The following is a 19,763-nucleotide window of genomic DNA, read 5'->3' on the forward strand; positions in this document are numbered from 1 at the left end:
GTACTAAGTGCTTGGGAGGGAGACCACATTCAAATGCACATTTCAGAATGGGCCTTGAGCACAGGGCTAGGGGAGGCAGGGATGTGGGCTTGCAGGGGACATGCCCCCAGTAGCCCTGACAGAGGCCCATCAGCCTGGATCTTAATAAAGGGAAACATAAAACATCTAGATTTGGTGAATAAAGTCTGGGGATGTGCTGGCTGCTCATCCTTTGCTGCTACTGCTGCTACTGCTTTGACGCTAAAAACCTAGACAGCTGCTGCTGTTGCTAAGAGTGGAGTAATAACAAGGGGATTCCATCTAACCCCACCTTTGGGAACACAAGACTCTCCATATGACTGATCCAATTCTGGCTTACTTCCTACTTATGTGGGCCTTTCAAGTTTGGCTATGGCTGTTATGTTTCTGTTTGTTTTTATAGAATTCAAAGGGCTTTGGAGCCTCAGGCATATCCCAGGGAAATGGCCCTTCCAGGAATCAAGCACAGAGAGAGGTCAAAAACAAGTGGACAAAAAATCCTTTGAGTCCAAACAAGATGGGAGGAAACCCACCAGAGGGTTATTTCATGGTGTGGTATTTTGCATGGTCATGGATACCTCTCCTCTGGCCAACCTTATCTTCTCATAGCTGACAACCCTGAGACTGCTTACTGGACCGAGGAACCAGAAGAGGAGCTACAATGGTAGAGACAGGGCCAATGAGCTTTAGCTCTCACTTCTCTACCTTGGCACTTTTCTGACTAGAAAGGACCTCCAGAAGTCCCTCCCATTCTGAACTCAAAACATTCCAGAAAGAAAAGTGCCTTCCCATTCCTTAAGAAAAAAAAATTCTAGAAAAGGAAACTCCACAATCTCCCTTGATTCTGTCTTCTCCACAATGTTTGAGTAAAAAATTGTTCATCTCACCATCTACCCTAACTCCATCCTGCTGTAATATAATCTCCTTTCTTCCTGGCCCCAATATTCCTCACACAGCACTCTTTCATACACTTGAAGATGGTAATTAAAACTTCATCTGCTTACCCCACCCCTGCCAACCTTGCCTTTAACCTATTTTTGAGCCTGATTTTCTGTATAAAGGAAGCTCATCAATTACAACAGGATCCTGCAGACCAATTACAAGCCTGTGAGAGGGTTGGGGAAGTGAAAGGAACCAGAGTTAGGACACTGAAAAAATCTCTGAGACACAGCATCCTATACAGTGGCTGATGGGAAGGACAAAAGATATAGACATTAAAGGGACAGGCAGGACCTTGGCCAGATCTTCAGGAAGTGCTCTGGATTTAGCAGAAGGCATGTGGAGTTTGTCTGCCCCAATGGGAGGGCAGGAGCCCTTGGCATCTGTGAGGGAAGACTGACCCCCTACAATTTAGAGACCTTCTCTGTGGGGTGAGCATGTGGGGACAGGGTTCCTCTCGTTACATTTTAACTTTTTCTCTTTAGAGAACAAGGTGGCAGGTTTCAGAAATTGCTGGGATCAGGCCAGAGACTAGGACCACCCAATTACTATAACTCTATTAATCTAAAGGGGAAAACCTACCTCCTTATTGAGAAACCTGCCTGCTACCCAGCCAAGTACTCAACAAATACCATCAATTGATGGGTTCTATCATTCCTTCTCCTTTTCTCTCTCGTTTTCTCTCTCCTTCTCTCTCTCCTCTCTTGCTCTCTCCTTCTCTGTCTCTCACTTTCTCATTTTCTCTCCCCTTCCCACTTTCCCTGCCTTTCTCTTTCTTTCTCTCCTTACTCCTCTTCTTCTTTTTTTTCAATCATATGATTGGCTCTTTGCACACCAACTGGACAGTGGTTTCATTGTGTTTGGCTCTTTTGCACAAAAAGGTTACTCTGGACTAATAATAATAATAATAATGATGGCATTTATTAAGCGCTTACTATGTGCAAAGCACTGTTCTAAGCGCTAACACCAGAGTAGAGTAACACCAATCCAAAAGTTTTCAAAAATCATTCGGCAATAAGCACTTCTATTTAAGTGGGAAAATATGCCCTACACCCCTTTAGTAAAGCACTACCCCTCAACTCCCCCAACAGTATTTAGAGGAAAGATTTGCTTCATTGTATTCGTCCTCTCTTCCCTCACTCACCTAAGAAAACATAACCACCTGCCTGCAGCAAATGAAGTGTTCTCTAGAAACAGAGCACATTGGAAAGAAGAGGCAGATTTCATTTTCTATATTTTTGTCCTGCTGTCTCATCATCTGCATTAAGCACTGGGCATGTGGGCTTGTGCTTGTTCTCAAGGGAACATTAAACCCACCTTTGTTCGCTGCTCCCTTTCTATGTAACCCAACTCTCCCAAGAACAGGCTCTCATGGGAGATTCTCCAGGTGAGATGGAAATGCTTTCAAAACCACATTCTCTGGCACACTGTATTGCCACTGTTTTCCAAGCTCTTAAAAATTAGACAGTGATGAGTCTGGTTGGTGACAAGGGGACATAAGACAGTACGTTTCATATAAATCTATTTCCCAAACTCAGATTTATTCTTTCATAAAAGGCCTTTATAAATCAATAAATTATATTTATTAAATGCTTATGATGTGCAGAGTACTGTAATAAGCACTTGGGACAGTATAACACAGTATAGTTGGTAGATGAAATCCCTGTCCTCAAGGAACTTACAAATACACACACAAATACATGCACATGTACACACCCACTCTCACACACACACCACTACTCCCCACAAAAGAACATTTGTATCTAGCCTCAGTAATCACCCATTTAGTTTCCCATCATTGCAAATGATCTAAGCGATGTGTCTACTCCCCTTGCTGATTAAACTCTTCAGTAAATATTCTTTCAGGGTTGCTTTGCAAATTACTTAATCAAATGTCAAGCATGACTTTATCAGCAAAGACGTTCATCTTTCAATTACATTTCCTACTTTTCTCTCTATAAAGCCAGCTGTGGGGTTGGAGGAAGAGTTTTCTTTTTCCCATTTAGATGATAACAAGAATGTGTTGAAACTGCCCCAGATATGGGCCATGACAGGCAAAATCCCAGAGCCTTATCAATCAATTGTATTCAGTGAGCACTTACTGTGTGCAGAGCACTGTACTAAGCACTTGATAGAGTATGATATAACAGAGTTGGTAGACACATTCCCTGCCCACAAGGAGCAGCCTTATCCTCCCATCTTTCTCACACAAACCTGCCAACTCCCCTCATCCCTTCTTCCTCAAGTATATTCACTTCACCTCTCCCTTCTGTCTGTTCTCTCTGCCCCATCCTTTGGAAGCCCACCCCAACTCACCGAAAATCTAAGAAGAAAAGCAAACTGATATAAATTCCTGGAAAAGAAGTTAAAAGAGGAGGAGTGTAGATATGAACAAGAAATATAAGTGGCTAAGTGGATTGAGGATATGTTGCCTCTTCCACAGAAAGTCTTATGACCTGACCAATCTCCTTGCCTTTACTTCTTCAAGAAGCATATATTTTCATCAGCATTATAGCAGCCCCTATGGCAAACCAAAACTTCCTGCCTTCTCCAGGATTTTCACTTCTGTCCTCCATGTAAATCTTCCAATCATTGATTTTGTTACCTGAGAGAAGAGATGAAGAACAAGCTGTGGTGAAAAAATATTGTGTTTGTATTAGTTCATATGAGAAGCAATGTGGCCTAGTGGAAAGAGCATGGGTCTGGGAGTAAGGTGTCCTGGGTTCTAATCCCAGCTCCCCCACTCACCTGTTGTGTGGCCTTGGGCAAGTTACTTAACTTCTCCATGCCTCATTTTCCTTATTTGTAAAATGGGAATTCGGTACCTGTTGTTCTGCTACTTACACTGTGAGTCCCATATGGGACAGGCACTGTGTCCAACCTGATTATCTTAGTGCATTGCTTGGCACATAGTAAATGCTTAACAAACACCACAATTATCAAGCACTTAGTACAGTGCTCTGCACACAGTCAGCACTCAATAAATACCAAAGATTGATTTTTTGGGTCATGAAGCTCAACTCTATCAAATTGCACTGACAGAATAATCGAACTGAAACCAGCAGGAGGTTTGTTTCAGCTGTTATTGGTCTCCTTCAAACATACTTCATTCATTCAATCGCATTTACTGAGCTCTTACTATGTGCAGGGCACAGTACTAAGTGCTTGGGAGATTACAATACAGCAATAAACAGACACATTCCCTGCCTACAATAAGCTTACAGTCTGTGGAGGAGGTAATAATAATAATAATAATAATAGTATTTGTTCAGCACTTACTATGTGCCAGGTATTATACTAAGAACTGGGGTGGATACAAGCAAATTTGGTTGGACACAGTCCTTGTGCCATGTGGGGCTCACAGTTTCAATCCCCATTTTGCAGATGAGGTAACTGAGGCCCAGAGAAGTGAAGTGACTTGCCCAAGGTCACACAGCAGACAAGTGGCAGAGCCGGGATGAGAACTCATGACCTTCTGATTCCCAGGGCCGGGCTCTATCCACTACACCATGATGCTTCTCTATGTGCTTAGAGCAGTAAAGCACAGATCACATTAAGTCCTACATATTCAAAAATCCGATCTCAAGTCTGGGAATCAGTTGGCAATGATATACCAGAATGGAATACTGCTCTCAAAAAAGGAGTGGTATTTTTTGAGTAAAAGCTTCATAAGAAACTAGAGGCAAAAAGGCAAAAAAGAAAACAGTGCCAGGAAATGTGAACATCAAATAATAATAATAATGAGATATTTGTTAAGCACTGTACTAAGAACTGGGTAGAGACAAGATAATCAGGTCAGACATAAGCAGCATGGCCCAGTGGAAAGCACATGGGCCTGGGTGTCAGAGGACTTCTAATTCCAGCTCTGCCATTTGCCTGTTTTGTTATCTTGGGCAAGTCATTTAACTTCTCTGTCTCTCAGTTTCCTCATCTGTAAAATGGTCATTCAATACATTATTTTTTCTATCTAGACTGTGAGTTCCATGAGGGACAGGGACTTTGTCCAATTTACTTATCTTTGTTTCTAATACAGCATTCAGCAAATAGTAAGGACTTAATGAAGACTAGTAGTAGTAGTAGTAGTAGTAGTAATAGTAGGAAGCAGCATAGCTTAGTGGATAGAACATGGGTCTGGGAGTCAGAAGGATTTGGGCTGTAATCCCAGATCTGCCACTTGTCTACTGTGTGACCTTAGGCAAGTCACTTAACTTCTCTGTGCTTCAGTTACCTTATCTATAAAATGGGGATTAAGAGTGTGAGTCCCCTGTGTGACAGGGACTGTGCCCAACCTGATTAACTTGCATCTACCCCAGCACTTAGAACAGTGCTTGGCACATAGTAAGCACTTTAAAAGTACCATAACTATTAGTGGGAATAGTAGGCTCACAGTGTAAGTTGGAGGAAGAATGGGTACTGAATCCCCATTTTACAGCCCGTGTTCTTTCTACTAGGCCATGCTACAAACCCAGCACAACAGACAGCCTTTTTGTGTTTCCAATGCATCCAGGCGTGGGCCCTCTGTGATACCAGAATGGGTCAGAGAGTTCAACAACCTCTTACACTCCCTCCAAGAGGACTTCATCCCTCTGGAAATCCCACCACCTACGCAGCAGCAGGAGATAGGTCCCTCTGATGAGCCTCAGGAGCCAAACAGGAATAATTCTGGGGAGTCGGAATGGAGCAAAGAGCTCGTAATCACCTTGGAGCACAATGCAGTATTACCATCCACCCCTCAAATGCCTCCTTCCTCCTCTTTATCTTCCTCTTTCTCCTCCACTTCCCCCACCTCCACCTTATATATGGCCTCCTCCTCCTCTGCTTCATCCTTCTCCTCTTACACTCCTTGTTCCTCTTCCTCCACTTCCTCCTCCCCCTACTCTTTATTCTCCTTCCTTTTCTCCAGCTCCTTCTCTTCTCACTCCCCTTCCTATTTTCCCTCCCCTTCCCCCTCTCCCTCCCCTTCCCCTTCCCCCTCTCTTTCCCCTTTCCCCTCTCCCTCCCCTTCCAATTGTCTCTCCCCTTCCCCCTCTCCCTCCCCTTTCCCCTCTCCTTCCCCTTTCCCCTCTCCCTCCCCTTCCAATTGTTCCTCCCCTTCCCCCTCCCCCTCTCCTTCCCCCTCCAATGCTGTCCAAGAGCACGAGAGGAGCCCATCCTTGAACCCACAGCAAGAGCAGCAAGAACTTGGCAGCAGCCATCTAACAAGCTTCCTGCAAGCACAGGAAACAACCCTAGTGAGCAGCCATGAACAGGAAGTCCGTTTTCCTGAGATGAGCCCATCAGCAATCTCCTCCCAACAGGACCTTGGAAGCATTTCTGAGGAGCCGTTCTTGCTGCTGATCCAGCCCACTTGCATGTCTGGACAGAATCACAAGGATGCCAAGGTTGGTTTGCTCAGAAAACTCAATCTAGAAAATAGAGTCTTCCAGACAAATGTGACCACTCTCACCAAAATCCTAAGTGGCACCTTGCCTCCTGAAAAGGTCCTGATTCAAGTTGCAGTAGTCCAGTCAGGCCAAAAGTACAACCTGCCTGTTGACTGCCCAGCCTGGGGGGAACCCCATGGGCAGAGTTCCTCTCTGCAGCACACCTCGATGCCTGAGAATGGTGCTCTGACTGCAACCCAAAACTCAGGAGCCCAGGCCAGAAATATGCCATTATCACCGGTCCAAAGGCCAGCTGAGGGACCCCAGCATCATGAGGATAGGGGGGCCCAGCCAGTATTGCTGTTATCTGCACCTTCTGAGAGAAAGCCAGTGGCCCTGGACAGCACTCTCCAAGAACTTCAGCAAGAGAAAAATGTATTGCTTCCATTCACACTGCCTAAGACTCCTTCCCGCCTGGAGGACTTTCGCCCAGTAGACCAGCAGAAAACCACCCCACTGGGTCTGGTTCCTCCAGTCAACAACTCCCAGGCCTCCCAACCCTCATCTGCAACTAAAATGTGTCCCCTCTGCCAAACATTGCTTACAAGCCCTAAGGAGAATATGGAGAATAATCTCCAGGAGCCGACAAGCGGTCACCAGCTGGTTGATGACCAGCCGACCCCAAGGAAATATGTCCAATTTAGTGTCCCAAAAACCACAATAAACATCTCTGTGACCAGAGGAAAGGAGACTCAACCTGTCCTTAAGGCAGGAATGGAACGAGTACCCTCTGACAAATGCAGCATGAAGCCTCTGGCGAAGAATGATTCCCAGGTACCAAATCTGAGAAATAACCCAGAGAAGATCCCAGTTGATAGAAAACAGCCAATGGAGGGTGATGAGCAGCTGGACTCCAAAAGGGAGCTCCATTTGAGCGTCCTGGAGACCAGAGTTCCTACCTCCATAGCCAGCAAAAAGGAGGAGGAAACTCAACCCGTCATTAAGGCAAGAATGACACTAGTGCCCTCTGCCAAATGCAGCATGGAGCTCCTGGTGAAGAATGACTCCCAGGTGCCAATTCCGAGAAATAACCAAGAGAAGATGCCAGTTGATAGAAAACAGGCAGTGGAGAGTGATGACCCAACCCCCAGGAAGAAGCTCCTATTGAGCCACCTGGAGACCAAAAACCACACCTCCACAGCCAGCGAGAAGGAGGAAATTCAACCTGTCTTAAAGACAAGAGAGAGAGTAGTGCCCTCTGCCAAATGCGGCATGGAGCCTCTGGTGAAGAATAATCCCCAACTGCCAACTCCAAGAAATAACCAAGAGAAGATCCCAGTTGAAAGAAAACAGCCAGTGGAGGGTGATGAGCAACTGGACCCCAAGAAGAAGCTCCTTTTGAGCACCCTGGACACCAGAGATCATGCCTCCACACCCAGTGAGAAAAAGCAGGAAACTCGACCTGTCTTTAAGGCAAGAAAGATAATACTGCCCTCTGCCAAATGCAGCATGGAGCATCTGGCGAGGAAAAATCGGAATTGCCAATTCCGATAAATAAAAAAGAGAAGATGCCAGTCAATAGAAAACAGCCAGTAGTGGGTGATGAGCTACAGGACCCCAAGAAGAAGCTACTTTTGAGCACCCTGGACACCAGGGATCACACCTCCACAGCCAGTGAGAAAAAGGGAGTGCCTTCTGACAAAAGCAACATACAGCCTCTGGTGAAGAATAATCCCCAATTGCCAACTCCAATAAATAACCAAGAGATGATCCCAGTTGAAAGAAAACAGCCAGTGGAGGGTGATGAGCAACTGGACCCCATGAAGAAGCTCCTCTTGAGCATCCTTTACACCAGAGATCAGGCCTCCACAGACAGTGAGAAAAAGGAGGAAACTCGACCTGTCTTTAAGGCAAGAAAGACAATAATGCCCTCTGCCAAATGTAGCATGGAGCCTCTTGCGAAGAATAATCTCCAATTTCCAACTCCAAGAAATAACCAGGAGAAGATCCCAGTTGAAAGAAAACAGCCAGTGGAGGGGGATGAGCAGCTGGATCCCAAGAAGAAGCTCCTTTTGAGTGTCCCGGAAACCAGAGGTCATACCTCCAAAGCCAGCGAGAAGGAGACAGAAACTCGACCTGTCCTTAAGGCAAGAATGACACTAGTGCCCTCTGCCAAATGCAGCATGGAGCCTCTGGCAAAGAATAATCCCCAATTGCCAACTCCAAGAAATAACCAAGAGAAGATCCCAGTTGAAAGAAAACAGCCAGTGGAGGGTGATGAGCAGCTGAACCCCAAGAAGAAGCTTCTTTTGAGTACTCTGGAAACCAGAAATCACACCTCCACAGCCAGTGAGAAAAAGGAGGAAATTCGACCTGTCTTTGAGGCAAGAAAGATACTCGTGTCCTCTGCCAAATGCAGCATGGAGCCTCTGGCAAGGAATAATCTCCAAATGTCAATTCCCATAAATAACCAAGAGAAGATGCCAGTCAATGGAAAACAGCCAGTGGCGGGTGATGAGCAACAGGACCTCAAGAAGAAGCTACTTTTGAGCACCCCGGACACCAGGGATCACACCTCCACAGTCAGTGAGAAAAAGAGAGTGCTGTCTGCCAAAGGCAGTATGGAGCCTTTGGTGAAGAATAATCTCCAATTGCCAACTCCAAGAAATAACCAAGAGAAGATCCCAGTTGAAAGAAAACAGCCAGTGGAGGGTGATGAGCAACTGGACCCCAAGAAGAAGCTCTTTTTGAGCACCCTGAACAACAGAGATCACACCTCCACAAGAGGTGAGAAAAAGAAGGAAATTCAACCTGTCTTAAAGACAAGAGAGAGAGTAGTGCCCTCTGCCAAATGTGGCATGGAGCCTCTAGTGAAGAATAATCCCCAATTGCCAACTCCAATAAATAACCAAGAGAAGATGCCAATTGAAAGAAAACAGCCAGTGGAGGGTGATGAGCAACTGGACCCCATGAAGAAGCTCCTCTTGAGCATCCTGCACACCAGAGATCATGCCTCCACAGACAGTGAGAAAAAGGAGGAAACTCGACCTGTCTATAAGGCAAGAAAGACACTAATGCCCTCTGCCAAATGCAGCATGGAGCCTCTGATGAAGAAAAATCTCCAATTGCCAACTCCAAGAAATAACCAAGAGAAGATCCCAGTTGAAAGAAAACAGCCAGTGGAGGGTGACGAGCAACTGGACCCCAGGAAGAAGCTCTTTTTGAGCACCCTGGACAATAGAGATCACACCTCCACAAGAGGTGAGAAAAGGAAGGAAATTCAACCTGTCTTAAAGACAAGAGAGAGAGTAGTACCCTCTGTCAAATGTGGCATGGAGCCTCTGGCGAAGAATAATCCCCAACTGCCAACTCCAAGAAATAACCAAGAGAAGATCCCAGTTGAAAGAAAACAGCCAGTGGAGGGTGATGAGCAGCTGGACCCCAAAAAGAAGCTCCTTTTGAGCACCCTGGATACCAGAGATCATGCCTCCACAGCCAGTGAGAAAAGGGAGGGGACTCGACCTGTCTTTGAGGCAAGAAAGACACTAATGCACTCTGCCAAATGCAACATGGAGCCTCTGGTGAAGGATAATCCCCAGTTGCCAACTCCAAGAAATAACCAAGAGAAGATGCCAGTTGAAACAAAACAGCAACTGGAGGGTTATGAGCAACTGGACCCCAACAAGAAGCTCCTTTTGAGTGTCCCGGAAAGGAGAGGTCATCACTCCAAAGTCAGCAAGAAGGAGGAGGAAACACGATCTGTCTTTAAGGCAAGAAAGACAATAATGACCTCTGCCAAATGCAGCATGGAGCCTCTGGCAAACATTAATCCCCAATTGCCAACTCCAATAAATAACCAAGACAAGATGCCAGGCAATAGAAAACAGCCAGTGGAGGGTGAAGACCATCTGAGCGTTTGGAAGAAGTTCCTTTTGGGTGTCCCAGAAACTGGACGCCACACCTCCACAGCCAGCAAGAAGGAGAAACCTCGACATGTCTCTAAGGCAAGAAAGACACTCATTCCCTCTGCCAAATGTGGCACTGAGCCTCAGGCAAAGAATAACCCCAAGGAGCCCATTCCAAAAGATAAGCCGGAGAAGATCCCAATTGACAGTAAACAGCCAGTGGTGGGTGAAGATCAGCTGATCATTTGGGAGAAGTTCCTTTTGGGTGTCCCAGAAACTGGACGCCACACCTCCACATCCACCAAGAAGAAGGAGGAATCTTGACCTGTCTTAAAGGCAAGAAAGACACTCGTGCCCTCTGCCAAATGCAGCACTGAGCCTCAGAAAAAGGACAACCCCCAGGTGCTCATTCCAAAGGAGAAGCTGGAGAAGATCCCAGTTGACAGTAAACAGCCAGTGGAGGGTGAAGACAAGCTGACCGTTTGGGAGAAGTTCCTATTGGGTGTCCCAGAAACTGGATGCCACACCTCCACAGCCAGCAAGCAGGAAGAAACTCAACGTGTCTTTAAGGCAAGAAAGACACTCACGACCTCTGCCAAATGCAGCACTGAGCCTCAAGCAAAGAATAACCCCCAGGTGCCTATTCCAAAGGATAGGCTGGAGAAGATCCCATTTGACAGTAAACAACCAGTGGAGGCTGAAGACAAGCTGACCGTTTGGGAGAAGTTCCTTCTGGGTGTCCCAGAAACCGGACACCACACCTCCACAGCCAGCAAGCAGGAAGAAACTCAATGTGTCTTTAAGGCAAGAAAGACACTCGTGCCCTCTGCCAAATGCAGCACTGAGCCTCAGGCAAAGAACAACCCCTAGGTGCCTAATCCAAAGGTTAAGCTTGGGAAGATCCCAGTTGATAGTAAACAGCCAGTGGAAGGTGAAGACAAGCTGACCGTTTGGGAGAAGTTCCTTTTGGGTGTCCCCGAAACCGGACGTCACACCTCCACAGCCAGCAAGAAGGAGAAACCTCGACATGTCTCTAAGGCAAGAAAGACACTCATTCCCTCTGCCAAATGTGGCACTGAGCCTCAGGCAAAGAATAACCCCAAGGAGCCCATTCCAAAAGATAAGCCGGAGAAGATCCCAATTGACAGTAAACAGCCAGTGGTGGGTGAAGATCAGCTGATCATTTGGGAAAAGTTCCTTTTGGGTGTCCCAGAAACTGGACGCCACACCTCCACATCCACCAAGAAGAAGGAGGAATCTCGACCTGTCTTAAAGGCAAGAAAGACACTCGTGCCCTCTGCCAAATGCAGCACTGAGCCTCAGGCCAAGGACAACCCCCAGATGCCTATTCCAAAGGATAAGCTGGAGAAGATCCCAGTTGACAGTAAACAGCCAGTGGAGGGTGAAGACAAGCTGACCTTTTGGGAGAAGTTCCTTTTGGGTGTCCCAGAAACTGGACGCCACACCTCCACAGCCAGCAAGGAGGAGGAACCTCAACGTGTCTTTAAGGCAAGAAAGACACTCATGCCCTCTGCCAAATGCAGCACTGAGCCTCAGGCAAAGGACAACCCCCAGGTGCCTATTCCAAAGGATAAGCTTGGGAAGATCCCAGTTGACAGTAAACAGCCAGTGGAAGGTGAAGACAAGCTGACCGTTTGGGAGAAGTTCCTTTTGGGTGTCCCCGAAACCGGACGCCACACCTCCACAGCCAGCAAGAAGGAGAAACCTCGACATGTCTCTAAGGCAAGAAAGACACTCATGCCCTCTGTCAAATGTGGCACTGAGCCTCAGGCCAAGAATAACCCCCAAGAGCCTATTCCAAAAGATAAGCCGGAGAAGATCCCAATTGACAGTAAACAGCCAGTGGTGGGTGAAGATCAGCTGATCATTTGGGAGAAGTTCCTTTTGGGTGTCCCAGAAACTGGACGCCACACCTCCACATCCACCAAGAAGAAGGAGGAATCTCGACCTGTCTTAAAGGCAAGAAAGACACTCGTGCCCTCTGCCAAATGCAGCACTGAGCCTCAGGCCAAGGACAACCCCCAGATGCCTATTCCAAAGGATAAGCTGGAGAAGATCCCAGTTGACAGTAAACAGCCAGTGGAGGGTGAAGATAAGCTGACCGTTTGGGAGAAGTTCCTTCTGGGTATCCCGGAAACCGGAAGTCACACCGGAAGCCACACCTCCACAGCCAGCAAGGAGGAGAAAACCCAACGTCTCTTTAAGGCAAGAAAGACACTCGTGCCCACTGCCAAATGCAGCACTGAGCCTCAGGCCATGGACAACCCCCAGATGCCTATTCCAAAGGATAAGATGGAGAAGATCCCAGTTGACAGTAAACAACCAGTGGAGAGTGAAGACAAGCTGACCGTTTGGGAGAAGTTCCTTTTGGGTGTCCCAGAAACCGGTCGCCACACCTCCACATCCACCAAGAAGAAGGAGGAATCTCGACCTGTCTTAAAGACAAGAAAGACACTCGTGCCCTCTGCCAAATGCAGCACTGAGCCTCAGGCAAAGAACAACCCCCAGGTGCCTATTCCAAAGAATAAGCTTGGGAAGATCCCAGTTGACAGTAAACAGCCAGTGGAAGGTGAAGACAAGCTGACCGTTTGGGAGAAGTTCCTTTTGGGTGTCCCCGAAACCGGACGCCACACCTCCACAGCCAACAAGAAGGAGAAAACCCGACGTGTCTCTAAGGCAAGAAAGACACTCGTGCCCTCTGCCAAATGCGGCACTGAGCCTCAGGCAAAGAACAATCCCCAGGAGCCTATTCCAAAAGATAAGCCGGAGAAGATCCCAATTGACAGTAAACAGCCAGTGGTGGGTGAAGATCAGCTGATCATTTGGGAGAAGTTCCTTTTGGGTGTCCCAGAAACCGGTCGCCACACATCCACATCCACCAAGAAGAAGGAGGAATCTCGACCTGTCTTAAAGGCAAGAAAGACACTCGTGCCCTCTGCCAAATGCAGCACTGAGCCTCAGGCCAAGGACAACCCCCAGATGCCGATACCAAAGGATAAGCTGGAGAAGATCCCAGTTGACAGTAAACCGCCAGTGGAGGATGAAGACAAGCTGACCGTTTGGGAGAAGTTCCTTTTGGGTGTCCCAGAACCCGGACGACACACCTCCACAGCCAGCAAGGAGGAGGAACCTCAACGTGTCTTTAAGGCAAAAAAGACACTCATGCCCTCTGCCAAATGCAGCACTGAGCCTCAGGCAAAGGACAACCCCAAGGTGCCTATTCCAAAGGATAAGCTGGAGAAGATCCCAGTTGACAGTAAACAACAAGTGGAGGGTGAAGACAAGCTGATCGTTTGGGAGAAGTTCCTTTTGGGTGTCCCCGAAACCGGACGCCACACCTCCACAGCCAGCAAGAAGGAGAAACCTCGACATGTCTCTAAGGCAAGAAAGACACTCGTGCCCTCTGCGAAATGCAGCACTGAGCCTCAGAAAAAGGACAACCCCCAGGTGCTCATTCCAAAGGAGAAGCTGGAGAAGATCCCAATTGACAGTAAACAGCCAGTGGAGGGTGAAGACAAGCTGATCGTTTGGGAGAAGTTCCTTTTGGGTGTCCCAGAAACCGGACGCCACACCTCCACAGCCAGCAAGGAGGAGGAACCTCAACGTGTCTTTAAGGCAAGAAAGACACTCGTGCCCTCTGCCAAATGCAGCACTGAGCGTCAGGCAAAGGACAACCCCCAGGTGCCTATTCCAAAGGATAAGCTGAAGAAGATCCCATTTGACAGTAAACAGCCAGTGGAGGGTGAAGACAAGCTGACCGCTTGGGAGAAGTTCCTTTTGGGTGTCCCAGAAACTGGATGCCACACCTCCACATCCACCAAGAAGAAGGAGGAATCTCGACCTGTCTTAAAGGCAAGAAAGACACTTGTGACCTCTGCCAAATGCAGCACTGAGCCTCGGGAGAAGAAGAATCCCCAGGAGCCTATTCCACAAGATAAGCCGGAGAAGATCCCTGTTGGCAGAAAACGGCCAGTGGAGGGTGAAGACCAGCTGACCGTTTCGAAAAAGTTCCTTTTGCGTGTCCCAGAAACTGGACGCCGCACCTCCACATCCACCAAGAAGAAGGAGGAATCTCGACCTGTCTTAAAGGCAAGAAAGACACTTGTGACCTCTGCCAAATGCAGCACTGAGCCTCGGGAGAAGAAGAATCCCCAGGAGCCTATTCCACAAGATAAGCCGGAGAAGATCCCTGTTGGCAGAAAACGGCCAGTGGAGGGTGAAGACCAGCTGACCGTTTCGAAAAAGTTCCTTTTGCGTGTCCCAGAAACTGGACGCCACACCTCCACATCCACCAAGAAGAAGGAGGAATCTCGACCTGTCTTAAAGGCAAGAAAGACACTTGTGACCTCTGCCAAATGCAGCACTGAGCCTCGGGAGAAGAAGAATCCCCAGGAGCCTATTCCACAAGATAAGCCGGAGAAGATCCCTGTTGGCAGAAAACGGCCAGTGGAGGGTGAAGACCAGCTGACCGTTTCGAAAAAGTTCCTTTTGCGTGTCCCAGAAACTGGACGCCACACCTCCACATCCACCAAGAAGAAGGAGGAATCTCGACCTGTCTTAAAGGCAAGAAAGACACTTGTGACCTCTGCCAAATGCAGCACTGAGCCTCGGGAGAAGAAGAATCCCCAGGAGCCTATTCCACAAGATAAGCCGGAGAAGATCCCTGTTGGCAGAAAACGGCCAGTGGAGGGTGAAGACCAGCTGACCGTTTCGAAAAAGTTCCTTTTGCGTGTCCCAGAAACTGGACGCCACACCTCCACATCCACCAAGAAGAAGGAGGAATCTCGACCTGTCTTAAAGGCAAGAAAGACACTTGTGACCTCTGCCAAATGCAGCACTGAGCCTCGGGAGAAGAAGAATCCCCAGGAGCCTATTCCACAAGATAAGCTGAAGAAGATGTCAGTCAATAGAAAACAGCCCATGGAGAGCTTGGACCAGCCGCCCCCCCAGAAGAAACTCCTATTGAGTGTCCCAGAAACCAAAGGTAGTACCCTCACTGCCAGAAAGAACAAAAGGGAGACTCGACCTGCCCCGAATGGGAGAAAGTTGCTGGTTCCCTCTGCCAAATGCAGCACTGAGCCTCAGGCAAAGAATGATTTCCCGGTGTCCATTCGGAAAAATAACCCAGAGACGATGCCAGTCTACAGAAAACAGCCCACAGTATGTGATGACCAGCCGAAACCCAGGAAGAAGCTCCTACGGATTACCCCAGAGACCACGGGCAACACCCCCACAGCCAGCAAAAAGGAGGAGGAGACTCATCCTGCCCATAAGGTAAGAATTCATTCATTCATTCACTCATTCAATCGTATTTATTGAGTGCTTACTGCATTCCAGGCACTAAGCATTTGGGAGAGTATAATACAACATTAAACCGGCATATTCCCTGATGTCTCTGCCACTCACAGCATTGAGCTTCAGGAGAGGAGTGGTGAAAGGCTGGGAGTACCCACGAGGTGCTTATTAAAGGGCTTGGCACATAGTAGGGGCTTAACAAAAAAATACAATTATCATTATTATTATTTTTATATCGTTTTGTGGTCCTGCTGGGGTGTTAGGCCAGGAAACTGAGTCCTTGGCTGGCACCATCAAGTGTCTTAAATCACCTTATTGGGGGCGATCCAATTGACATTCCAAGAGCTACCTGACATTTCCCCTTTGTTGTTTTTTGCCTCCCTGCTGCAGGATGACAGTGCCTAGCCATCAACCACCCATCACAGCCACCACCACACAGACCTGGATGCCAGTGCCACTCCAGACCCGAACTGCCACTACCAAGACCTGAACGGACACCAGAAGGCGGGTATGTGAGCAGTCCAGGGGCAAATGTCTAGTGTGCTGAACCCCCAGAGATCTCAGTCTAACTTCTGGAGGTGAGGAGAGGGGAATTGTCTTCCCCTGGCCCTGCTGAGGAGGAGGAGGAGGAGGAGCATGTAATGTCCTGGAGTGTAAGTCCATATAGCTGGTAATTCTGTTTAATTTATTGTTTTTCAATTTAATTTTGTTTCCTTGGTTGACTATTAAAAATTGTTCCAACAAAAGCCTTATTGTTTTCTTTGCATTCACTAACAGCTCATTGTGGGTGGGGAATGTGTCTAACGTTATATTGTCCTCCCCCAAGCGTTAAGTACAGAGCTCTGCACACAGTAAGCGCTCAATAAATTTGACTGCCTGACTGACTGTTACAGGGAGTCATCAGGACCAGAGGAATCTCATACACCAGAAATGGGGTACAAGGAAGGGATGAGCCGGAGGATAAAAGTGGGAAAGACGGATTGGAACAGTGAGTGTTTAAGGTGATGATTAGCCACGGTCCAGCCCTGACTGTGGATAGACCTGATCGCTTAGTCTGAGGACTAAGCCTGTCCCTTTATTCCCTCTCTAGGCACCCATTTAAGAGTGAAACATCTGGCCTACTTGTGGAGTGCCTTCTGAGCTCCCACTTCCTACCCACTGCTGCCCTTTGACTGTCACCTTCAGAGGCAGTCAAGGGCTAACCCAGCACACATCTTTCTGTGGCTTTGGTGCCTGCTCTTGGGGATCTGTGGGTGGTCTAGATCTGGTCTCCTTCAATCCCTCTATTGTATCAGGCTCAAAGCAGCTATGTCCATGATGGAAGCAGAGAATCGGCCTCTCCCAAGCTCACCGGTCAATCCCTATTTCCCCAGGTCATTGTCTCAGCACAGGAACCAACTTCAGCAACAGGCCAAGCTGGAAGTTTCTCTGCCAACTGCACATGGGTTTCCATTTCCCCTCAAAAATCAGGGACTAAAAGCCTTCGGATTGTGTGTGAACAGGTTTCAGGGACCAGGACATGAAGAACCTGCCAGTGATCAATGTTCCATGAGTTCTTAAGCTTCTTAAACTGACCAAATCAGAACCCTCTTAACCACATGAATGACCCAAAACCCTCACTTTGTCCATAAGTTTCAGCTTCTTTCTCCATTCTACTCCTTCCCCACCCCCCACGCTTACTCTTACTGGAACAGCTGAAAAGCAGCAATATGGGCTGGTTTAAATTTAACTTCCTTTTCCTGCCTCTGCCCCACATCTGGTGGAGATGCTAACAAGAAATGAAATAGATGAAAGGCAGTAGCAGGAGGAAGAAAGAAAAGAAGTTAAGGGCCCGAAAAAACCACAGATAGTTGTATTTATTAGGCACTTAACTGGGTGCTGTGCACAGGGGTAGGTACAAGGAAATCAGATCAGACACAATCCCTGACACCCACATGGCACTCACATTCTAAAAATGAGGGAGAGCAGGTATATTATCCCCATTTTCCAATGACAAAATAAATCAATGGTATTTACTGAGCACTTACTGTGGGTGAGGCACTGTGCTAAGCACTTGGGTGAATACAATACAACAGAGTTGGTAGAAATGATCCCTGCCCTCAAGGAGTTTACAGTCTAGTGACAATGAAGTACAGAAAAATTAAAGTGACTTGTCCAAAGCCACACAATAGGTCAGTGGCAGATCTGGGATTCGAATCCAGGTCTCCTGACTTCGAGTCCTTTATGCTTTCCATTAGTCCACACTGCCTCCCATGGTCACAAAATGAATAATCAGCCTCCAAATGATTGAAAATTGACTGACCATTCACATTTGGGGGCAATTTAATTGAAAATCATTGTATCCTGTTTCACTACTAACCCATGAAACTGGTCATGCCAATCAATCAATTGTTTATATTGAGCACTTACTGCGTGCAGAGCGCTGTACTAAGTGCTTGGAACAGTATAATAAATTAGAGTTAGTAGACATGATCCCTGTGCTCAAGAACCTTCAGTCTAGTTGGGGAGGCAAACATGAAAATAAATTACAGACAGGGAAAGCAACAGGGTGGAGTAGAGATGCTATCAATAACAAAACTTATGCAGCCCATACACATATGGATTCCTGGTCATGTGGCTCCCTCCTGAACATACTTAGGAGCCACTGCTCTTTATGATCATTTTTAGAATGTCTAGCCATTTCTATATCATCAATCAATGCTATTTATTGAGCACTTGCTGTGTGGAGAGCACTGTACTAAGCATTTGGGAGAGTATGACATCAAAATTAGTAGATACATTCCCTGCCCACAAGGAGCTCACAGTCTAGAAGGGAAAACCATGGGTCATCTGCTGCAGGCCTTGGCTACCTCTTTCGAGTATGCATTGTTGATTTCCCTTTGGAGATGCTTCTGGGGCACTCTTTGACTGCTTTGACCTGGCCACCACAAAAACATGAGTCAGTTACATGATCTACATGTAGAATTATATGAAGTAGTCTGGCAACAGATAGACCCTTACAGACACACTCTGACCAGTGTTGATTAATCTTGGCAAGCATTGTCTCAATGCTGATAGAGCCAGCTTTCTCAGGGATTTCATTCACAATTAGCATTTTCTGAGCACCTGCTGTGTGCAAGCACTGTACTAGGCACTTGGGAGAGTACAATAAAAGTCAAATATATGGTTCCTGCCCTCCTGGAGTTTACAGTCTCAATATTGGGAAGCTTATCTTGTCAGCAAATATGTGCTTTCTCCTATTCCTCATGTGAAAAAAGTCCAGTATTTGCATGTATTGGCAGCATGGGGTCCAGCTCTCTATTCCATAAAGAACCGTAATGGCTGCAGAATAAAAAACATTTTACTTTGGATCATTTTTAAAATCTAAGCAGATTCTACCTTTGGCCAGGCCAGTCTCTGAAAGAGAAGCAGTGTGGCCTAATGGATAGAGTGCGGGCCTGGGAGCCACTAGGACCTGGGTTCTAATCCCAGCTCCTCCACTTATCTGCTGTGTGACCTTCACAGTCACTTCACTTCTCTGTGCCTCAGTTACAGGCAGTGCCGACATTCTTCTAGACTATGAGCCCGTTGTTGGGTAGGGACTGTCTCCATATGTTGCTGATTTGTACTTTCCAAGTGCTTAGTACAATGCTCTGCACACAGTAAGCGCTCAATAAATACGACAATGAATTGAATGAATGAGTCTTCTGTGAAGGGACATGGTGCAGGCTGAGAGAGGACTTCTGTCTCATTCACCCTGGTAAACCTACAAATCCCCTTTGCAAGAGGCAAAGAAGGCACAGTCATTGTCATAAAGCTAATGAAGAAGTTACACGGACATCTTTATTTTTGCTTGTAGCCAACCTGAGTTAAACAGTTTTCCATTTGAGCCAAAACCCACATATATACCCTCTGGTGGTATTAGCTATTGCCTCTTTGATAACTAGGGCATAGAATAGGATAAATCATATTGGTGGCAGCCCACAGCTTTGCCTCACTCCAGTTGCTGTGGCAAAGGCAACTACTAGCACACCACCACCAGAAATACAGCCCATAATACTGTCAACATGGACAGCCAAAAAAATTGCCTAGAGGCCAGTACTGTGTTCCCAACATTTCTTCTCCAGCTGTCTGGTACAAAGATCAGGTTACCTCTAGCTCTATTTGCTTGAAAACGAGCTTGAGATGCTGGGAGTTGTTTGACAGCAATATGATAGCGAGGAGGTGTTAGTCTCTTTCCCTC

General features: G+C 47.1%; 1 protein-coding gene across 1 annotated transcript; it reads left to right on the plus strand.

Moving 5' to 3' along the window:
* The first annotated feature begins 6,224 nt into the window (after positions 1–6,224).
* LOC119949693 (titin-like) lies at positions 6,225–16,207 on the plus strand. The gene is given in 5 exon segments (XM_038771607.1): positions 6,225–7,834; positions 8,026–8,669; positions 9,108–9,499; positions 10,208–15,520; positions 15,932–16,207. Coding segments are annotated over 5 exon segments (7,974 nt in total). The 3' UTR covers positions 15,947–16,207.
* Positions 16,208–19,763: the final 3,556 nt, after the last annotated feature.

Source organism: Tachyglossus aculeatus, chromosome X2 (assembly GCF_015852505.1).
Source record: "Tachyglossus aculeatus isolate mTacAcu1 chromosome X2, mTacAcu1.pri, whole genome shotgun sequence".
In the NCBI taxonomy this organism is placed as follows: domain Eukaryota; kingdom Metazoa; phylum Chordata; class Mammalia; order Monotremata; family Tachyglossidae; genus Tachyglossus; species Tachyglossus aculeatus.